At 45.6% G+C, this 23,287-nt stretch overlaps 1 protein-coding gene across 4 annotated transcripts in view; it reads right to left on the bottom strand.

Moving 5' to 3' along the window:
- The window catches only part of RPIA (ribose 5-phosphate isomerase A), a 30,522-nt gene extending 19,537 nt beyond the window's left edge, over positions 1–10,985 (bottom strand). For 2 of the 4 annotated variants that reach the window (XM_047781560.1, XM_047781559.1), the window contains exons 1-4: positions 10,675–10,985; positions 10,258–10,356; positions 4,687–4,747; positions 2,211–2,266 (exon numbers count right to left, since the gene is read on the bottom strand). In XM_047781560.1, the coding sequence (XP_047637516.1) occupies positions 2,211–2,266; positions 4,687–4,747; positions 10,258–10,356; positions 10,675–10,947 (489 nt within the window). In that variant the 5' untranslated portion in view covers positions 10,948–10,985. The remainder of the gene's footprint in view (positions 1–2,210; positions 2,267–4,686; positions 4,748–10,257; positions 10,357–10,674) is intronic. The other 2 variants (XM_047781562.1, XM_047781561.1) reach the window with 1 other exon arrangement.
- Between the last annotated feature and the right edge of the window lie 12,302 nt (positions 10,986–23,287).

Here is a 23,287-nt window from a genome sequence, read left to right on the forward strand (position 1 = left end):
CAGCAAACTGAAAGCCAGAGACAGCAGACCCAACAGAAAACTAAGAAATGATTTAACACAGAATTCTCTACCCAATAACTGACCTCCAGAGAGGCTAGAATGAAAGACCTATTCAGACATCCGAAGAGCCCACAGGGCTGCATCCCACGTACTAAGTAGCTCCGTCACAGATGGGATCCCTCAGAAGTGAGGGAAACAAAACCAAAGGGTGGAGGGGAAGAGTGAGGAGAAGCAGCCAACCCAGAACAGGAGGCCAAGAAGGAATGTTCCTGCCCGGGAAGAGACCCCAAGACAACGGCTGAACGCAGCTGCTGCTGCTGGAGACTCAGCCAAGATGAAAACAATGGAGTGGAATATGCCCTGGGCCAGGAGGAAGTGAGGCTTCCCCATCGAGGTATGAGTTTGAGGTAGAACTGTAAGAAGTATGTAGACAACCAAGCAAATGAAAAAAACAAACAAACAAACAAAAACGAAGGCAACATTTACCTAACTTTAGAAAAAACAAAATATCGGCAGGTAAGGAAGTGTAATCATAGCACACTGCACAGTTCAGCTGTGGCTGGGACATCACAACTCTGTAAATACTGAGGAAGGCCTTGCCCATATATAAGGGTGCTGAAGACCGTGAGAAGGTATGTGAACTGGGAAAGCAAGGAGGTAAGAGGTCACCAATGCTCATCTTCCCTTTATCCACTCAGTATAAAATTATTACCTAAAGTGGAAAAAAATGCAAATAGCAAGAAAAGCATGTCATTTCCAGACTTTGGAACAAACAGCCAATCAGCTAAAAGAGGTTTTAAAAGTATGTCCATATAAAAAGCAAGAAAGGTGGTGGCCAGACATGGGAGGAGTGTTTTGGTTTTTAATAAAAAGTCTTGAATTATTGGACTCTTCAACCTACATATATAACTTTAAAAACAAACACTGATAGCAAATAAGTGATGAAATAAATAAAAACAGTAGACAGTCAAGTCACTTGGCAAAAAGCAGATACTTAGCTTTTTCAAAAGACAAAGGCAAACAACCACAACCACTCTGACCATAAAAAGCATCTCCTCGGGGAGTTCCTATTGTGGCTCAGCAGCTGAGAACCCAACTTGTGTCCATGAGGACATGCTTTCCATCCCTGGCCTCGCTCAGTGGGTTAAGGATCCAGTGTTGCTGTGAGCTGTGGTGCAGGTCACAGATATGGCTCAGATCATGCATTGCTGTGGCTGTGGTGTAGGCCAGCAGCTGCAGCTGTGATTGGACCCCTAGCCTGCGAACTTCCATATGCTGTAGGTGCAGCCCTAAAAAGGGAGGAGTGGCGGAAGCATCTCCTCTGGAAAGCAGGATTTCCAAAGCAAAAGAGGCCATGTAGAAGCGCTCCTGTTCTAGCCTGAAGCAGCGTGCTCAGGGTCTCCAGGAAACTGAATTTCCGGGATGCTCTGACAGCATGCACTACTCTAACTCCCTACTGGGTCTACCTGGAACCCCTGCTCCACTCCCGACTTGGACAGGCTGGGGCACACATCTGGCTCAGAAGGAAACTTTAATCACCCTGCCCCTTCACCAGAGCCACCTGCAGGCTGCTGCCAGTGCTGAGCCTCCAGGTCTGGGGAGTTTAAGAACTAGCTGTCCAAAACCAAGTCTACAATGTCACGGGAGCACCAATCACCAGGAATGTCAACCTCTAACCCCAGTATCACCATGACGAAGCCAATGAGCAATTAATTACACACATGCTCCCCCCAACAATGGCCAGATGAAGGGTGGGGCTGTTCTGGGCACTTCTCCTGCCCCCTTCCTGAAGTCCACCCTTCCCTTATCGTGCCCTATATCCAATCGGCTCCACTGCTGTCCTTCACCAACCCCAATTCTATGGGGAAAGAGCATTGGACATGGACTTGTCTATACTGTACCTGCATTACTAACACACCATTTAATGCCCTTTAGCCTCAGCTTTTCATCTATGAATGGAGATAACATTCCTCGAGGATGAGGCCCAGTGGTTGTCTCTACAAGATATACTAAAACGGTCACAGAGCAAATAAAGGAATACATCTAAAGCACACTGCCACTGCCGAGGAGCAATCTCCAGTCAACTCCTCTCCTGCCCCGACTCTCACCCAGAACAACCCTGGCGCACAACCCAGAGCCACACCCCTGTCCTCAGGGACCCAAAGACTCCTCAGCACTGTCAAGAGGCAGCAATGGAAAGCAGGACCTACCTGGAAGGAAGTGGGGATACAGATGAGGTTCAGATTCTCCTGTTTCACTCTTTCAGCTGTGGAGACAAAAGCCATGTTGGGGGTTTTTCACTCTCCTCTCTTTATCTTCCTTGTCATGTGCATTTGCCCAAACCCAACAAAAAAGTTCTAACCCCTCAGGGACAGATGCCTTTCATTCTAGGTCCCCACCCTTAGTAAAAAAAAAAAAAAAAAAAAAAAAAGGTTGGTAAACAGACCTCACAAGTCACAAGACAGGGACAAGAAAGCCTAAGGAAGTCAGTACTAACCACAGAAAGAGCAAAACGTCAGCATTTGCTAGCACAGGCTTGGCAATAGTCAAAAGAACATCGTGCACATGAACTCTTTCAATGCAGTAACCCAAAGGCAATGGATAATTATTATCCCCACTTCACAGACCAAGGAACAGAGGCACAGAGAGGTAAAGTAACTGGCACACAGCTAACAAATGACAGAACTGGGATCCGATCCCAGGCAGTCCAGCATCACAGTCATAACGACTTCCCTGTATTGTCTTTCACAGAGAAAAGCTAGAACTTGACTATTACCTTTAGTGAAAAATATAATCATTTATAGACCCCAGATGGCATTTAAGGGTTTACTTCTTCACTTTGGATGTATACCTTTCAGGAAAACCTGATTTAAACAAAAAAAAAGGGAGTTCCCCTCATAGCACAGCAGAAACAAATCTGACCAGGAACCATGAGGTTGCAGGTTCGATCCTTGGGTCAAGGAACCAGCATTGCTGTGAGCTGTGATGTAGGTCGCAGACGCAGCTCGGATCCCGAGTTGCTGTGGCTCTGGCGTAGGCCGGCGGCTACAGCTCCAATTAGACCCCTAGCCTGGGAACCTCCATATGCCACGGGTGCAGCCCTAGAAAGACAAAAATAAAAAAATAAACAAAAAAGAAAAGTCTTAAGGGATATGAACAAAGAACGGCTCCTGTCATTTCCATCAACAAGCCAGCAGCCACTGTGGCCACCCCAGGCGAAGCACCTGAGGCTTCAGGCTGGAGAAAAGCAGGATACTGGCCCTGATGGTTAAAGTGCATATCAAAGGAATAATTCCATTAAGCCCAGACTCTTGCATCTTCCCATACAGAGAAAGGCACTAAATTCATTAACTTCAGATGTCTGGTTTTTCTTTACTTAGCTTTTTGATGTTTGACTACATGGGTTTTTTTTTTTTTTTTTTGGTTTATTTGTTGCAAAAGCTCCTATAGATCCTGGCTCATCAACAGTCCCTCAAGAGCTCTCTGGAAGGCAGTATCCCAGGCTTCAGTCCTCAGTAATGGCCCAAATAAAACATAATGCTCAACTTTTAGGTTGTGCATTTTTTTCAGTCAACAGGGAAAAATGTCTCATTAAAATGTCGAGTCTAGGGAGTTCCCCTTGTGGCTCAGCAGTAATAAACCCAACTGGTATTCCTGAGGACGAAGGTTCGATCCCTGGCCTCACTCAGTGGGCTAAGGATCCGGTGTTGCTGAGAGCTGTGGTGTAGGTCGCAGATGCAGCTCAGATCCTATGATGCTGTGGCTGTGGTGTAGGCCTGAGGCTGCAGATCCAATTCAACCCCTAGCCTGGGAACTTGGGTAAATGCCGCACGTGCAGCCCTAAAAAGACAAAAAAAAGTAAGTAAAGTAAAATAAAATAAAATGTCAAGTGTCTTTAATCACTGGGTGTGTACCTTGGGGGTTTAGATGCCACTATTATGAAATCCACAGTAATCACTGTGCCCTAAAATCCTCCGCATACTCAGTGCTCAGGTAGAAAGCTGTACAACACTAAGGCCCTGTGAGGCCAATGAGAAGCCAGCACCACAATCCCTCCTTGAAGACAAGGCATTCCTGGGCTTTGTCCCCTGAGCTCAGGCCCTTGGCACCTGGAAGGGGAGATCAGCATTCAGACAGGCCTCTCCTCTGGGCTTTGTTCTCACAAACAGGAACAGGGCAGTGAAACCTGTTGAGCAGCCACAGGGAATGATAACTTCTGGGCCTTTCCTGACTCCAAGACACCTCAGAATGAAATCAGTACCTGCAGAACCAGCCACCAACTGGGCAAGGCCAAGCTGGGCTGGAGGTATTTGCTGGGAGGGGGCTCCAGCTGTAGAGGGCTTGCCTCAGGACCCAAGAGGCCACACACACACACACACTCCCTCTCTCTCTCTCCCCCTCACACACACACACACACCCCACCACGATGATGATTAAAACTCTATGGAGCCCTCTCCCTGAGTCAGCCCCTTCCCTCCAGTTCAGCAGAATAAACAAAGCCAGAGCAACCCCCAAAGTTGGTAAAGAGGCCCAAGAACTCCACTCAAAGAAGAGCAAAAACACTCACCTGACCGCAGGCTCCACACTGTTGGTGTCAAGCTGGGCTGGTGCCACCCCCTTCCCCTCCTCTATGTCTCCACCCCCATCGTCTCACAAAAGCAGCCAGGACACAGCCCAGGGACATACCTATTCGCTGCACAGCATGGACAATTGTAGAACCACTTCCAATTCCCAGCACTTGGTTATTCTGAAAAAAAGGGGAAGGAAAGCCCAGAACTTATTAATACCATGTCCTACTCCTTCTTCTGCCCATCCCTAGAGCTAGGAAATTACTAGGAACAGTGATTCCCAACAAGGGGGCAAGGTAGGCGCTGTCCCACAGAATTATAACCCCCGAACCTCATATCTGAACTTTCTCCTGGTGCCCAGTGGCAATTTATCAGGAGAGCCCTTCTCCTCTCATCCTTGACAATGACATCACTATTTCCTCCTGTTTGGAGATAAACTGAGGCATATTAAAAAATGCTAAATGTTGACTTCAGCAAAAATTGACTAGAATATGGCAGCAATCTAGCAGCTCCGAGCAGCTATACGAAATGAAGACTTACAGCAAGAAGTATGAACCAGGAATGAGATTATACTGGACAAAAAAGAGAAAGTTATGGAAAGGTTACTTTCCTTTAGAGGACAGCAGGGGTCTGCCCTTCAGATCAGCAATCCCTGGTAGAGTGGATTACGAATTCCATTTCTGAGAGAGCCAAAAGTGTAATTAAGTTACGTATAAGTTTGGTGATATGAGACTTAGCATGAGCAGCTCCATTTGGGGCCTGCAGTCTTGTTTTTTGTTTTTGTGGCTTTGTTTTCTTAAGGCCATGCGGATCTGACAGCACCTCCACAGTGAGGCCAGCCGCTGCAGTCAGGGTCTTAACTCACTGCACCATAGCGGGAACTCCCATGTTGTCTTGTTTTTAACACTCCCTACAATCTATCACACAAAAGGCTTGGCTTATTTACAATGTACAGCAATTTTAAGTCAGCCTCACAGAAATGGCTTGCAGACGAATAATGAAAGATTCCTGGCAGAGGCGGGGGGGGGGGGGTGGCGGCAGGGGGGTGCACGACCACGATGGATGATCAGAAAGGAAGAACAAACGAGCTGTCCACTAAGAGCAGAAAACAGAGGTTCCTGGCCTCAGTGACTTTACACATCAGTTTAACATTGAGAAGGCAGAGGACTGACCACAGTCTGCTTAGTATTGGTGGCATCACATCAAACCTCAGGGACACATCAAGCCTACCATCTAAAAGCTCCAACACTGCCAACAGAAGATGGGCAAGCCTGAAGTAACATTGAAATAGCAAATCACATCAGCGTCTCCAACTGATCCCAAGGGGTCCTCATTTGCACAAGCCTGCTTCAGAGAAGGTGGAAGGAGGGTCAAAGTTAAGTTGGGAACATGAGATATAGTCTTCATCGGCCATAGGAAGCCACTCTGTGAGTACAAAGGACAAGAAACAGGCATCACACCGCAGAGCCTGTCATCTTAAGACAGGGGGGAAGGTAGCCAGGATCAAACCGGGGGCAGAGCAGGGGCCCTGCCAGGGTCAGTTAAACCACAAGCAGCAAAACAAGGTCAGGGGACAATCAGGAACTAACAAGGACCTCGGTTCCTAAGCAGCTTCCTGGGAGTGATCTCTGGTCTGTTCAGGGCAAAAGAGCTACAAACCAAAGCAGGTGCTACCATTTATTAAGCCCTACCAAAAAGATTTGTAAGTGTTAATGTAAGTCAAATCTACCCCTTGTGACTTCAAGGCCCTTATCCCCACTTTAGAGAGGAACTCAACACCCTAAAGAAAAAATTAAGACTTTGAAATGAACAGGAGATTATTAGATATCCTTTCAATGAAAGGCTGGAGTCTGCAGGCAATATCTGATGGTACAGGGGTTTGTGGCTTTGCAAAGTCTTTTCCACAAAAATGCAAATTGATTTGTGAAACCCAACTGATTACTCCATAGCGCCTGTAAGTTTATTTTAATATTTCTCAAATGCATCTAATGTCATGGTTTTTGGATTTTTCTAGTGAACAGTTAATAACATCTTTTCTAGTTCCTTCATTAATTTAATGAGTCAAAAAAATCTGATATATGTTTATTCTATATCTATATAAGTACTATGATTTTACCTTTAAAAGAAAGTCATCTTTTAACAATATCAATTGCCTCCCTACATAACTTAATTCTGAATAAACAATTCCTGGAAGATCAATTTGCTGAAATATTTCATTTCAAATTTCTCAGTGTTGCAGCAACTGATCACAATGAACGCACTGGGCAAAAGGGAAGCCCATGTGAAACTTCCTTTGTCAGAGGACGAAAAGTCCTGGAGGTCCCTCAAGACAAGCTGAGAGCTACGGCCAAAACCCCTCAGCCTCCAGAACAAAGGCCACAGGAATACCCACGGTGAGCCCACAGTCCCTGCAGCTAATAGGGTCCTTCTCAAATCAAGTGAAACTACATCTCTAGAAAAAGATTGGCACGAATGACTAACAGGTGGAGGGAGTTACCAAAAAGAAAGAATCAAATGCTAATGTCCCCCCTTCTAACTAGGCTTCCCCCACCTAGTGAGGGCTTGGCCCATCAAGCTCTGTGGTCCTGACCTGGCGGAAATCACTTTTACCAGCTCAAAGTTCCAAAATCACCAAATAACACCAAGGGGTCTTAAAAGAGAGCTTGTGCTAGGTCCAGACTCCACCTGTCAGATGCTCTCCAGATGGCCAGGCTTCCAACAGCCACTCAAGCAGCAAAACAAGGCAAACCTCAACAGCAAGGTCTTCAAGACCAGTGAGTGCTAGGTCACAACGCAAAACAGCTGAATATCAGAAAACAAGAATGTGCCCTGACTAGGTAGGCTCAGCCTGACTTCACACCTGAGCTGAGGCTGAACACTCCTAGCTACACAGTAATTCAACTGCCAGGTCGCTCATTACCTTATCTGCCATACACTCATGTCACCCAGCAGGCAGGTGGCACACAGATGAACTCGGGCAAGTCACACAGGCTCTGTGCAAGGCTCCTTCCTTGGCTAGACCCCAGAGATTCATCCCACACCCCCATATTTGTGTCCACACTCCACACAATTCATTCAACATTTACTGGCCTGGCCCCACTGTGACCAACGCTGAATGAATATAAAGTTAACTACATCTGGAAGCTTACCCTTCAAGGGACTGGGAGACGGAGACAGAGACACAGACAGACACACACACACAACTAGAACATAAAGACACCAGCATAAGGCACCAAAGAGGTACAGACAGAGTGCTACAGAATTAAAGGATAATTCCTCTCCCTACAAATCCAAGGAAGAACTCTGAGGAAGAAATGGCCTTGGAACCAAATTCTGAAGGATATATATGATTTTCACAGGCAAAAGCAGTGGACAAGAAAGAGCATTCTAGGCGAAGGCAGTAATATTAAAACTCACGCTCCATGAGAAGGGAGCAAGAATGCGGGCTTAAGAACCAGTCTGTGTATCCACTCCAAATGGCTCGGCACCTGGTTTGTACCAGCTGTTCTCCATGTGTCCTATGGAGGTGGGGATGAAGCCACCTGAGGGGCACTGTGACAAGGGCAGATGAAAGCTTCAGAAGACGCTAAAGCACCCTTTGGCTGGTCGACAGAGGGGACAAGAAAAGGGCAACTGCAGTCGTCTGGCCACAGAGAGAGCATAACCTAGGAAGTTGATAAATCAACAGGAAGGGTCCGTTCTCAGGGTATTCCAAAGGTGGAACCAAAAGGACCCAGTACAACCTACCTCCATAAACGAACACTAACATGAGTATGAAACTGAGCAGGATCTTTCGGGGGCCCTCCTGGGTACAAATCCTTTCCACATCTGTTCTGGTTTGCAGGAAGTAGGCTTCATTCTGCTTCCTAGATCTTCCCAGAGTTCCAAAGGGCAGATTCAAACAATTGCTAATCAGGGAAGGGAGGAAATGCAGAAACCAAGGAGGAACAGTCCAGAAACAATAGTGCCAGGTCCAGAAAATATACATAACTTATTCTGGAATTCCGCAGGATCTAAGGCCTCCACTCAGGTGAAGGATGGTAACTTCAGGCTGAGCAGGAGGGTCTTGCAATACTGCCATTGTTAGCTCACCGTCAAACAATCTAAGGAAAGTCTGCCCACAGTGGAAAATAAGACTCTGACCCCCCCCCCCCAATGATTACCTGCAATTAACTTCCCCTTTCTCCCTTAAAAAACTTTCCTGGCCAAGCAGAAACTTGGGACTTGGTTCTGGGAGTCCTCCTTCTCCCCAGGTTGCCAGCATCCAGAACAAAATAACCCTTTCTTTACAACCAACACTTGTCTTTCCAGGGGTCAGCAGCCAAGCCTGAGTTGGGTAATGAGTACATAATTTCAAGACACGAAGTGCTAGAGGAAAACTTGGCCTTAGATGAAAAAAAGGATATCCTCTGGTGAGGGCAGCTAAACCTTGACAATTAGGTACATGATTATACTCAATAAATGAAAGGCTTTGAATTAAATTATCTTGTTTGCAAAATATTCGGGACCAGCCTGCCCTCCTCCCTCCTTTAGCCACATTTCTGGCCACCACATCAACTGCTTGACACACTCAACAAATACCAAGCACAGGAATGAAGTGAATGAATCAATGTTGAAGAGGAGAACATACAAAATTCAAGTAACACTGGCATTTCAGGAAAGAAGTTTGCAAAGGAAAGTGAGTGTAACTGAGACTGCCCCCAAATGACCAGTAAAGCTCTCCCCAGGATCGCCTGGAACTTCGGGGAATGTGGCTGGAATCCAGTGTTGTGGGGCTCTGGCCTGAGGAGGCGACTTGCAAATTTTTATTTAACCAAATACATAATAACAAAACTACAGTCAGAGAGATACATGCTACCAAATGGTAATGTAAACAGGTTAATAAGAAATCTAATATATGGAACTTTCCTATCTGTATAGACTTCATTTATCCATTACCACTCACTTTATCCAGGCATTTTGAAATTTCAGCTTATGGTCCCCATTTTGCAGCTGAGGCACTGAAACCCAAAAGCAGAACCAAGTTACACATTTCACATTATCTCTGTGAACTCCCACAGAAAATCCTATTGCTAACCAGATTATTACACCATAACAGGGTGGCCGTGGGAGTGGTGGAAGGGCACTAGAACAGGAGCCACTGGGTTTGGGTCCTGTAAGTTCCTTGGTCATTCCTCCTACAGGGCAGGCCCCTCCCGTTTAGCCAGGCTGTGGGAGGATGGAACATCTAGGCAAAATAATCTTGTACACTAAAGCATTATCAAATGCAAAGAATAAAGAACCAGCATTAGAGAAAAGGGAATCTGATACCTCTTTCCAAGAAGCAGAAAAGACAAAAAGCCAATAAAAGCCAAGGAAACTCCACCTAAGGATAGAGATACTCCACTTGCCTCTGGGCTCCCGAAGTCTTATAATTAACATAATTAACCTCATTGTTGACAGCAAATCCACTTAGGTTAAAAGACTCCACCAAGAGAACCACACCCGCCACTTAGCAAACAAGTGGGGCCATGACCTCACCAAGAAACAGCTAAACACCTCCACACTCCCGCCCTAAAGAACAGGGTCCTCTAGGCTTTCAAGTGTCCACTCGGGCCCTGTCAAAGGAAGGAAGCTTAAAGCCCCGAGTTTCCCCTTATGCTCGGTCTCCACTTCCCTCCCGCGAGTACATTCAGGAACAAGGGCGCACCGAGTCAAGCTCCTCCTTCGGGTAAAATTTCAAAACACCTTTCAAGTCAGCTCCCCACCTACTTCCCAGGGCGGTGAAGAGAAATGACGACCTCTCCATCTGTTGACAAGGAAGCCACAGGTTAAGTCCCTCCTAAATCCACTCCAAACATCAGACACCACCAGGCTCCACTTTGCAAACTGTTATCTGCCCTGGCAAGGAGTTCTTTCAATAGCTCAACTTTTACGGGACTTGCCCCCAAATGATTCCACCTCTAAAAAGCCTTTAAACAGATGTAAACCCGGGTAAAGTGCGCACCCTCTGCCCTCTCCCGAAACCCCCGCTGTGCCAGGAACTAGTCGCGCCCGACAGTGCCCAGAACGCTCAGCAGGAGCCCTTCAGGCCAAGCACAGGCGCCCCATGCCCCGAGCTGCTTACCCTCACGTGGTTCTCCACGGCCGCGCGGCCCGCCAGCTTCTTGGCCTCCTCGGCCTTGGACATCGTGGAGGGGGCCGGGCAGACGCTGTTAGCGTCCCCACTGCTGGTACTAGTGCTGCCAGCGCCGAACTGCGCGCGTCCTGGAGGCTGCACGTGCGAACCCAGGACGCCCCAGCTGTTCCCGCCTCCGCCAGAGGCCGCGCCCCCAGCCCGCCCGGGCAGCGGGGCCAGGACCCGCCCGTAGAGGGTGCTGAAGGGCCCGGGGCGCTGCATCCCGCCGCCTCGCTCCAGCCTCCACCACAGACCCGCCCCCGGCTCCACCGGAAGTCTGATAGCATACGTACTAGATCCGCGTCGCTGCGGCGCAGGCCTTGCTGGGAAATGTGGTTCTACGGCTTCGGCGGCCGGAAGCCGCGCCCCAGCCTGGACCACCGGCCCCACAATGCTCCGCGACCGGGTGCGCAAATCTCGGGCGACAGGCTTTGCGCGACTTGTACCTCCCGTGTAGCCGAGTTTGGGTCATTCTTTCAGGTTTTGTTTTTGTTTGTCCGCGCATCTGAGAAGTGGGTGTAGGTATGACCCTGTTGTTTTTCCCAGAAGTAAGAACGTGGCCGTGGACGAGGCCTGGAGGCAGTCGCACTTCTGGAGACCTCATTTCGGGAGTGCCTTCTCTAGACTGACTCCACAGGGAAACGCACCTGGGGGCTCCTGACTCCCGTTTTAGTCCATCCTTAGACCCCGAAGGCCCAGGACTACAAATTTCGGACCCCCAGACTTAGATGTTGTTATGCACATGGATGGCAAGGTTTCCTCCAGATAGAGCCCTAGCCTCACAGATAACATGCGACCCGCAGAAACCCCTCAGTCCTTCTTGACTTAAAAAGGACTTCCACTTTTCTAGTTTCTCCTCTACCTGTAAAGTGTCTTGATGTAGGTGAAAAGAAGGGAAAAAAAAGACTACACGCACAATGTAAGAGCAGTGAGTTTCAGTTTTATTCTGGGACGTTACTAGGGACTATAGCCTGGGAAATAATCTCTCAGCTCTTTGGAACTCTACAAGAGGTAGAGGAGGAGCCAGTATGTATATGAATTTTTGGTCTATGAAATGTAGTCAAGCATACATCTTGACTACTTACCACCAAAAAAACCCAGGTAGTTCAAGTTAATGATTTTAGTGCTTTCCCAAGTATGGGAGGATGCAGGAATCTAGCGTCATTGAAATTCTTCCTTAGATACATATCTTTGTCTAGGGGCCATGTATCCAAAACACAGAAGGCTTCATCCAGTTTTTCTCTACCCTGAATTCCGCTTAGGGTGAACTGTTAGTGGGGCAGCTGCAGAGTTGAGGCTTAACCTTTTGTGTAACTGGGTGATGAATGAGATTCTTCGTCCTGTTCTTACTTACAGAGAGCATGGTAAAGATGGAAGAACTCTTTGTCGTTGTTGTTGTTGTTATCTGAGCTGGAGCTGCAGCAATGATGGATCCTTTAACCCACTGCATCTGGCCAGGGATCAAACCCATGCCTCTGCAGCAACCCAAGCTGCCACAGTCAGCTTCACCTGCCACATCACAGAGGGAACTCTAGGGTGGAAGGATTTTTTTTCTTTTCTTTTCTTTTTAGGGCTGCACCTGCAGCATATGTAAGTTACCAGGCCAGGGGTCTAATCAGAGCTCAGCTGCCTGTCTACACTGATGCCTATGCAGCAACATGGATTCGAGCCGCATCTGCAACCTATACCACAGCTCTCACTGAGCGAGGCCAGGAGTTGAACCCACGTCCTCATGGATATTAGCCAGGTTCTTAATCTGAAGAACCACAACAGGACCTCTGTGGGGTGAGAGAATTCTTAATGTCCCTATTTTATAGCTAAGAAAGCTTTTGCTGACTCCATTCATATTGACTACTTGGAGGTCTATAAAAAGAACTAGTCTTCCTGCTGTTCCTCCATGTTGGTGGAATCCCTTGTCTACCATGACCTAATTTCCAAACCATTTAAGGTCTTCTCCCTCTTCTGTGTGCAAAGCACCAGTAATAAGCCACTGTCATCACCCTGGTGACCCGGGCTTCTTTTGCCATGCCTCCTGAAGCTGTCAGCCCTTGGACCATGTGCAAGGAAAATCAAAATGGAGTGGGCATTAGTAAGAGAGCTCTCCAAAATGGAGCCAGGAGGCCACTGGGACAGGGTGAGTTATGCACTTATAAGCTAACCATTTTCTGGAATTTCCCATTGTGGCTCAGGTTAAGAACCCCATAGTGTCCGTGAGGATGCAGGTTCGATCCCTGGCTTCACTCAGTGGGTCAAGGATCCAGTGCTGCCACAAGCTGCAGCATAGGTCGCAGATGCAGCTGGGATCCCATGTTGTTATAGCTGTGACTTAGGCCTGCAGCTACAACTCCGATTCAGCCCCTAGCCTGGGAAGTTCCATATGAAGCAGGTGCAGCCATAAGAAAGAAGAAAAAGAAAATTAGCTGACCATTTTCTGTCTTAAAGTACACATTCAGGACATCTGCCAGAAACTCTGGATACTTACTCAACCCTTACCATAAGTCCTGACAGCCTATCTGCTTATTGAGACCCTTACCCTAAAATGACTCATGATAGCTTATTTAAGGACAAATGTTTCCTTACCTGCATCAGAGTCAAGTACAATTTTTTGTTGTTGTTGTTTTTTTCTTTTTAGAGCTGCACCCAGGACACATGGAGATTCCCAGGCTAGGGGTCAAATCAGAGCCATAGCCACCAGCCTATACCACAGCCACAGCAGCGCCAGAGCCAAGCTACATCTGCAGCCTAAGCCACAGCTTGTGGCAGTGCCAGATCCTTTAACCCACTAAGCAAGGCCAGGGATCAAACCCACATCCTCATGGGTACTAGTTGGGTGCTTAACCTGCTGAGCCACAAGGGGAACTCCTCAAGTACAGTTTTGCTAGACAACTTTAACAACCTTGTGGCTTTTGTCTGTATTACCTCCTGGCTCTTTCTCTTCTCCATAACAATTTCAATTTTACCTGAATCTGTGTCTCTTGAGTTGCAATTCTTAAGCCCCTAAATAAAGCTTCTGTTTGCAGCCCCAATACTGATCCCATTACAGTCACTCATCAGTAGTTCAACAGCCTCCACCTTGGCGTGCAGAAGGAAGTTACTTGAGGTAGTATTTGAATCCTGCTCTTTAGGCACAATTTGGAAATCAGCTCAAAGTTCTGGCTACAATGCAGAAAAAAAAATGTAGAGCCTCGCTACAGTTATTCTCTGCACATTTGAGGGCCTCCATAGTCAAATTTGTGGCCCCTTCTGCATCCTTTTGGAAGCAGTCTCTCTCCAATTCAAGTTTCTCCATCAGAAGTTTACTGGAGTTAGGAGTTCACATGGTGTCTCAGCGGCATGAATCTGACTAGTATCCATGAGGCTGCAGATTCAATCCCTGGCCTTCCTCAGTGTGAGCTGTGGTGTAGTTCTCAGATGTGACTCAGATCTGGCATTGCTGTGGCTGTTGTGTAAACCAGCAGCTGCAGCTCTGATTCAACCCCTAGCTTGGGAACTTCCATATGCCTTAGGTTTGGCCCTAAAAATAAGACAAAAAAAAATTGCTGGATCAAAAGTTAGTGATCCAGCACCTGTCTCTATTCAGCCTTAAACAGCATCAGCCTAAAATACCAGGTAGGTGGCTCCCCAAAACAGAAGGATTCGTGTCCCACTTCAAAAAGGAAGCAAGAAAGAAGAAAATACTGTGTTCTGGAGTTCCCTGGTGACCCTGTGTGTAAGGCTGGGGTCACTGCTGTGGCACAGAAAGAAAGTAAATATTAGAATAACACGTTTTTGGAGTTTCTGCTGTGGTGCAGCAGGTTAAGGATCCAGCATTGTCTCTGCAGTAGCAGTGCTATTCACAATAGCCAAGACATGGAAACAACCCAAATGTCCATCAATAGATAAATGAGTTAACCAGTTGTGATTCATATACACAGTGGAGTACTACTCAGCCATAAAAAAGAAGAAAAAAGAAATTGTGATAAAGCAATAGACCAAGATAACTCCATCCCAGATGTTTCTCTTACATCTTCTGGAGCTGTTTATTATGGATGAAGCACACTGAGAACTATGGATGCTGTGCACCACATCCCTGCTGTCTTTTACACTGGCTGTTTCCTTGCTAATTTCCCTGACTTGAGGCCCAGGCAGAGCTTAGAGGGGAGGGGCTTCTGGTACAGATGGCTGCGCCTGGGTGTCATTACACATGCACTGGGTTAAACAGGATCCGAGCAGACCTACAGTCAGCCACCTTTGTTCTCCCCATTAGAAAAGCAGAACACAAACACCATTTAGAGTGGCCTGACACACGTTCTATTAATGAGAAAGGAAGCTGTAGGAAATGAACATTGTTTTTATTATTACAGAGAGAATAAAAGCCAAACAAGTTGCTCACTTTCTGAGCCTGTTTTTCTTAAGCTGATTTGAAAGTCCAGGCTTTTGCAGACTTTGATTTTCTTTCTAAATTATAATCTAAATATTGGGTTTGTGAGTCAAATGTATAATGGCGCATATCCACCATTATAGATCATGCGGAGTATTTGCACTACCCTAAAAATCCTCTATGCTCTTTTCATCTCCCCTTCCTCCCCAGCCCCGGCAACCACTAATTTTTCTGCTGTCTCCATCGTTTTGCCTTTCCCAGGATGTCAAATAGTTGAAATCATATACTGTGTAGCCATTTCAGATTGGCTTCTTTCACTTAGGAATATGCGTTTGTTTCCTCCATATCTTTTCATTGGTTTGTTAGCTTGTTGCTTTTTATTTTTTGTTTGTTTGTTTATTTTGTCTTTTTAGGGCCACACTCACAGCATACAAAGGTTCCCAGGCTAGAAGTCAAATTGGAGCGACAGCTGCTGGGCTACACCACAGCCAGAGCAACTTGGGATCCGAGCCATGTCTACAACCTACACCACAGCTGACAGCAAACCAGAGTTCATGGCAATGCCAGATCTTTAACCCACTGATCGAGGCCAGGGACTGAACCTGCAACCTCAGAGTTCCTAATCAGATTCATTTCCTCCACACCACAACAGGAACTCGGCTTGTTGCTTTTTAGCACTCAGTAATATTCCATTTTATAGATGTACCACAATTTTTCCATTTGCCTATTGAAGAACATCTTAGCCGCTTTGAGGTTTTAGGAATCATGAGTAAAGTTGCTATAAACATCCAAGTGCAGATTCCTGTGTTTTTAGCTTCTTTGGGTAAAAGTCAAAGTGATTTCTGAATTATATGGTAAGAAGTTTAGGGTTTTTTTTTTTTTTTTTGTCTTTTTAGGGGCGCACCTGCAGTATATGGAGATTCCCAGGCTAGGGATGGAATAGGAGCTGCAGCTGCCGTCCTATACCACAGCCACAGCAACTCAGGATCCAGGCTGAGTCTGTGACCTATACCACAGCTCATGGCAACACCGGATCCCTGACCCACTGATCGAGGGCAGGGATCAAACTCACATCCTCATGGATGCTAGTTGGATTCGTTTCCACTGCACCAAAATGGGAACTCCTAACTATATTTTCTTAAAGCAGTTTTCTGATTCCTTCTTTGCTGTTTTCTAATCTTTGGGGGGGGGGGGGTGGCATAGTTTAGTTCGTGCAAGATCATATCTGGACCAGACTGCTTGAATCCAAACCCAGCTCTACTGCATTATGTGCTCTGTGACCTTCGTTTCCCTGAGCCATGACAGGAGCTCCAGAAGTTTAGTTTTGTAAGAAAATGCCAAACTGTCTTCCAAAGTGGCCATATACTACTTTCATCCCCACTAGCAAAGTGGTTGAGAATTTCTGTTGCTCTGCATCTTTGTCAGCATTTGGTGTTTTCAGTGTTCTGGGTTTCTGCCATTCTAATAGGTGAATAGTGGTCTCTCATTGTTTTAATTTGCTTTTCTCTGTTGACATATGTTGTGGAGGATCTTTTCACATGCTTATCTGCCATCTGCATATTTTTTTTGGTTTGATTTTGATTTCAAAGGACGTGATGATAAACCAGTCTCAGTCCGGGCTTCTCTTGGTTGGCTCCAGCCTTGGATGGGCTTTTCCCCTCACATCCCAAGATGACTACCAGAAGTTTCAGGTATGTGGTTGAGCACATCCCTCAGCTTTACATTGCTCAGGCAAATTTAGGGACATGCCCACTCAGAACCAATTGTGGAGCAGGATGTGGGGATGGATTTTGTTCAGTATGAGTCTAGTTTAGGAGTTAGAGTTATCTTCCTCTGAAGCCCATGGCCTGTGGAGAGGAGTGGAATAAAAATTAGGGTGGAAGATGGATAAACAACAAGGTCCTCTCATATACCCAGGGAACTGTATTCAGTAGCCTGTGATCATAATGGAAAAAAAGTATGAAAAAATGTGTATATATGTATAACTGAATTGCTTTGCTATACAGCAAAAATTAACACAACATTGTAAATCAACTATACTTTTTTTCAATTTATTCAACTATACTTCAGTAAAATAATTTTTTTTAGAAATTAGGGAGTTCCCTGGTGGCTCAGCAGGTTAAGGATACAACAACACTGCTGTGGCACAAGTTTGATCCCTTGCCCAGGGATGTCCATATGCCCTTGGTGTGGCAAAAAAAATTAAAATTTAAAAATAAAATTAGGAGTTCCTGTTGTGGCACAGTAGGTTAAGAACCTAAAACAGTGTCTGTGAGGATGCTGATTTGATCCCTGGCCTTTGATGGTGGGTTAAAGATCCAGCATTGCCTCAAGCTGTGGCATAGTTCACAGATATAGCCTACATCTGGTGTTGCCGTGGCTATGGTATAGGCCTGCAGCTGCAGCTCTGATTTGACCTCTAACCTGGGAACTTCCATATGTTGCACATGTGGCACTAAAAAGAAAGTAAAAGTGAATAAATAAATAGTAAAAAATTCTAGTAGAAGAAAGAAATAGATGCTAGGAAGTAGAAAACAGCATATGGCCACTATGCATAGGAGTATTAAGACTCAGTCTTTTGCTTTGTATTCATTGTGCTTAGGCTTTATTGTATTTATGTTTTCGTAGTTCACTGTTTTGAATTCTTTTTGGAAACAGGTGCAGTTATAAATACATTAGGCAATCAGGAGTTCCCCTTGTGGCACAGCAGAAACGAATCCAACTAGTAATCATGAGGTTGCGGGTTCGATCCCTGTCTCAGTGGGTCGGGGATCCGGTGTTGCCATGAACTGTGGTGTAGATTGGAGATGTGTCACAGAAACTGCGTTGCTGTGGCTGTGGCGTTGGCTGGCAGCTGTAGCTCCAGTTGTACCCCTAGCCTGGGAAACTCCATATGCTATAGGTGCAGCCCTAAAAAGCAAAGCAAAAAAAAAAAAAGTAAATAAATAAATACATTAAGCAAGCAGTCAAATATTGAAATGAGTTGGCATCTCTCATACACACAGCTACCATTGGCCAGTGTCAGGAACACAATCAGTGAGGGAGCAACATGGCAAATGGGAAAAAATAGCTGGAATTATCTATAGCTACAAAAAATTTTTGGAGTTCCCATTGCAGCTGTAGCTCCAAGTCGATCCCTAGCCTGGGAACCTTCATATGCCGTGGGTCCAGCCCTAAAAAAAAAAAAAAAAAAAAAAAAAAAATTCATAGCCAATTTCCATTCTGGATATTTTACACAAAACATCAACAAGGAAAAGTTGGTTTGCAATGCTATTCCAATGAAATACTATCATAGATCAACTTTAGGGATGTCTCTATTTCCCTGAAGATGATTTAAGCAACCAATAAACAAGAACCACTGCAGTGAATGAATGAACAGATTCTAAGCCAGGGTTGTAGGAATCTCTCTCTCTCTCTCTCTCTCACTATATCCACGTAATCACTTTCTACTTATACATCCTATCCCCTTGATAACTCTCAAACCCAGCCACTTTCTCTCTGTCCAGCAGGACCTCCTCAGTCCCAGCATGTACCAATTCTAGATTAATGCAACAGCTCCATAGCTTCTCTCCCTCCCCTCCCCCTTTCCTCCCCCTTCCCCTTCTCATCCTCCTGCCTAGTTGCAACTCCCTTCCACAGCTGTTAGAGCAATTTTTTTTTCTTTTTTTTTTTGCCGCACCTTTGGCATATGGAAGTTCCGGGGCCAGGGATTGAACCTGCACCACAGATGAGACCTATGTCATGGCTCCAGCAACACTAGATCCTTAACCCACTATGCCACAAGGAGAACTCCAGAGAAATGCTTTAAAAAATCTGATTTCGTTATTCCTGTTTAAATCATGATGACACCCCACTGCTTTCAGGATCTGTTAGAAAATTCCTAACCAGGTAGGCAGGGGCTTACTTCCCAGGAGCTGACCCTGACCTTTTCCTCAGCATCCTCCTCCCCACTGCCTAAACACCAATCACAGTCCACCAGCAGTTTCCCACTGCACCATGTTCTGCCATGTCCTCATGCCTTTGCTAGTGCTGGTGCCTCAGCCTAGAATGTTCTCCATATAACCCCTCCTTCCTGCCACTCCCATACACGCCCCCTCCTTTATCCGCATCTGACTAACTTCTCAAGGTCTAAGACCCAGCTCAGCCTCACTTCCTGAATAAATTTACCACCCTACTTTTCACACTGATATTTATGTATTTGTCCACTAGAGGGCAAGCTCTTTGATTCAGAGCCTAGAGCCTGCATCTTTTCTGTGTCCTCAGAGCTTGCTTTATATAGGCACAAGGTAGGGGTTCAGTATGTGGTTATTGGATGGGTGAATGGATGGATTGGATGATGAATGGACAAAATCAACATGTTAAGATTTCAATATAACCCAGAAATTGTATAATTGCTTACAGTTTATCAAAATATGATCTAATAGGCATTCCTGTCATGGTTCAGGGAAACAAATCTGACTAGCATCCATGAGGACTCAGGTTCAATCCCTGGCCTCACTCAGTGGGTTAAGGATCCAGCATTGCCATGAGCTGTGGAGGAGGTCGCAGATTCAGCTTGGATCTGTTGTTGCTGTGGCTATGGCATAGGCCAGTGGCTGCAGCTCCAATTCGACCCCCAGCCTGGGAACATCCATATGCCTCAGGTGTGGCCATAAAAAAGCAAAAAAATTAAAAAAAATTGAATTATAATGCACAATAGATAAATATAGATAAACAACAAAGACCTACTATGTAGCACAGGGAGCAATATTCAATATCTTGTAATAACCTTTAATGGAAGAGTCCGAAAAAGAATATATATATATATATATATATATATATATAAAATATATATATAACTAAATCACTTTGTTGTGCACTTGAAACACTGTAAATCAACTCTACTTCAATATTTAAAAAAACCAATTGAGTTAGAAGAATCCAGGGGAGTTCCGTCATGGCACAGTGGTTAACGAATCCTACTAGCAACCATGAGGTTGCAGGTTCTATACCTGGCCTTGCTCAGGGGGTTAAGGATCTGGTGTTGCTGTGAGCTGTGGTGTAGGTCGCAGACACTGCTCGGATCCTGAGTTGCTGTGGCTGTGGTGTAGGCCGGCGGCTACAACTCCAATTAGACCCCTAGCCTGGGAACCTCCATATGCTGCGAGAGTGGATCTAGGAAAAGGCAAAGAGACAAAAAAAAGAGAAGAAGAAAAATCCATTTTTAGTCCTGTCCTTGTCACTAACAGATAGGGGCTGCCTGCGTATCTCAGTTTATGGCCCCTCCCTACGTCAATGCAACATCTTCCTTTTGTGGTCACGTTTCCTGCTACTCACTCTGATCTCCTCCTCCCCTTCCCCTTTTTTAGCTACACCCATGGCATTTGGAAGTTCCCGGGCCAGAGATTGAGTCCCAGCTGCAGCTTCAACCTACACCACAGCTGCGGCAACACTGGATCCTTAACCCACTGCACCAGGCCTTGAATGGAACCTGCAGCCCAAGCCAACACAGAGACAGTGCTGGGTCCTTAACCCACTGCACCACAGAGGGCAATCCTTCTCCACTCTTATTAGGAACCTTGTGATCACAACTGAATGATCCAGGGTAATGCCCCTCTCAAGAACCTTAATTTAATCACATCTGCAAAATCCCTCTTGTGATACAAAGTGACATTCACAGGTTCCAGATATAAGGATGGGGACATCTTTGAGGGGCTGTTATTCAGCCCACCACAAATAACCATAAGAAAACAACAAATGTAAACCTAAACCTCACACTTTCATAAGACAACTGAAAGGAAAACCCCCTTTTCCTCTCTGCTCTAATATTACTCTCAATACTTCGCTCTGGATGCCACGTATGCAGGGTTTTTTCCCCACACTGACCAATTCTCTGATTCTATGCAGACACCAGCTCCTGTCTTACAATTGAATTCAATACTGACATTACCTGGAGTTAGTGCAGACCCCACAGGTTAAAAGCTCAGTTCACAAGCAGCTTCCACTTCAGATGGCAATTCAAAGTTCCAGGTTATCATCTGGGCTGTGTGCTGACTGGCTGTAATTTGGAGGTTACCAGAGTTCCTGTTGTGACTCAGCAGTAAGGAACCCAACAAGTAACTATGAGGATTCGGGTTCGATCCTTGGCCTCAATCAGTGGGTTAAGGATCCGGTGTTGCTATGAGCTGCGGTGTAGGTTGCAGATGTGGCTCAGATCCCGTGTGGCTGTGGCTGTGGCATAGGCTGGCAGCTGCATCTCCCATTTGACCCCTAGCCTGGGAACTTCCATGTGTCACAGGTACAGCCCTAAAAACAACCAAACAAATAAATAAACAAACAAACAAAAAAACCCAGCTAAAATAAAAATGGGTGATAGGAGTTCCTCTGGTGGCCTAATGGTTAAGGATCCAGTGTTGTCACTGCTGTGGCTTGGGTCACTGCTATGGTGCAGGTTGGACCCCTGGCCTGGGAACCTCCACATGCCGAGAGCACAGCCAAAAGAGTCATGATGTCAAATGATGGCGAGGATTCTGATTAAACAGCATTGTTGGTCTCATAAATAACATCGTCAGTGTCATAAGTAACACCATCAAACGACATTAGAGAGAGAGCAAGCGGGTTAGTGATTGCCAAAGTTTAGAAGTGGGAGGGAGGGTTGTGGGTGTGTGTAATGTAAGTAATTGACTCTTAGTTTTGGGGGTTTAAAATGTGGCTGACATTAAGCTTTTGATTGTTGAGGCATGTACTTCAAAGACGTTCACCTCAAACAAACACACTGCTTGTTACACAACCAGATAAAGAACCAGGCTGCTCCACACAAGAAGTTCCCCTTTTAGAAAGTCCTGGTTGACCTAGATAACGTGATCGTTTGAGTGAGCAACCCTGTTTTTCCCTTCCCTTTAATTCCCAGAAAAGTGAACCTGAGAAACCCTAGGCACCCCATCCTTGACCCCAATAAAGGTAAAACTCCAGGTTCACACACAATCTCTCTCTCTACCCGGGACCTTGCTGTGTAGCCCCAGGCATGCAGTGTAGCCTCCAGGACTTTTGGGTAATAAACCTTGTGCTTTCCATGTTCCCTGACGATGGTTGATGTGTCTTGTGATCACAATAAGAACCACAACGGCCAGTCCAGCTACAACATTGGCTCCAAAAGCGGAGACACATGTAGTACAGTCCAGGCATTTCCAACCCATAGTGTTATTACCGTGGGTTGAGGTATACCTAAAACAGTGTAACTTTAAGGAGTATTTGTAGTGATGGAATAGTTCTGTCTCTTGATTGCAGTAGTGGTTACATGAATTTATATGTGATAAAATAAAAAGTGCAGGAGTTCCTGTTGTGGCTGAGCAGGTTAAGAAACCTACTAGCATCCGTGAGGATATGGGTTTGATCCCTGGCCTCACTCTGTGGGTTAAGGATCTGGTCTTGCCCTGAGCTGTGGTGTAGGTCGCAGATGAGGCTTGGATCTGTTATGGCTGTGGCTGTGGTGTAGGCCAGCAGCTGCAGCTCTGATTCAACCCCTAGCCTGGGAACTTCCATATGCCTCAGGCATGGCCTTAAAAAGATGAAAAGAAAGGAAGAAAGAAAAGAAAGAAAGAAGGAAAGAAAGAAAGAAAGAAAGAAAGAAAGAAAGAAAGAAAGAAAGAAAGAAAGAAAGAAAGAAAGAAAGGGAAATAAAGAAAGAGAGAGAGAAAGAAAGAAAGAGAGAGAAAGAAAGAGAGAAAGAAAGAAATGAACTTTTGGCAAAATGTAGCTTAACAGCCTCAGTTCATGCTTTGGACAATTGAATTCAGAAAGAATTGTCCCATACCCTGTATTTTCTTTTTCAATCTCAGAGAATACACTTCCCTGTGCTATATAGTAGGTCCTAGGTCCTCGTTGGTTATCTATTTTTTATGTAGCAGTATGTTCTAAATCAATTCTTTATTCTTTCCATTCCATTATACAGTTTCTATAGGATAAGTTGAAATAGATATGTTGTATATATCAATCATATTATATATATATATACACACACACACACACATATATATATATATTTTTTTTGTTGTTGTTGTTGCTTTTTAGGGCTGCACCCGCGGCATATGGAGATTCCCAGGCTATGGATCCAGTCAGAGCTACCGCTGCCGCCTATGCCACAGCCACAGCAACACAGGATCAGAGTCGTGTCTGCGACCTACACTACAGCTCATGGCAACGCCAGATCCTTAACCCACTTAG

Source organism: Phacochoerus africanus, chromosome 5 (assembly GCF_016906955.1).
Source record: "Phacochoerus africanus isolate WHEZ1 chromosome 5, ROS_Pafr_v1, whole genome shotgun sequence".
In the NCBI taxonomy this organism is placed as follows: Eukaryota; Metazoa; Chordata; class Mammalia; order Artiodactyla; family Suidae; genus Phacochoerus; species Phacochoerus africanus.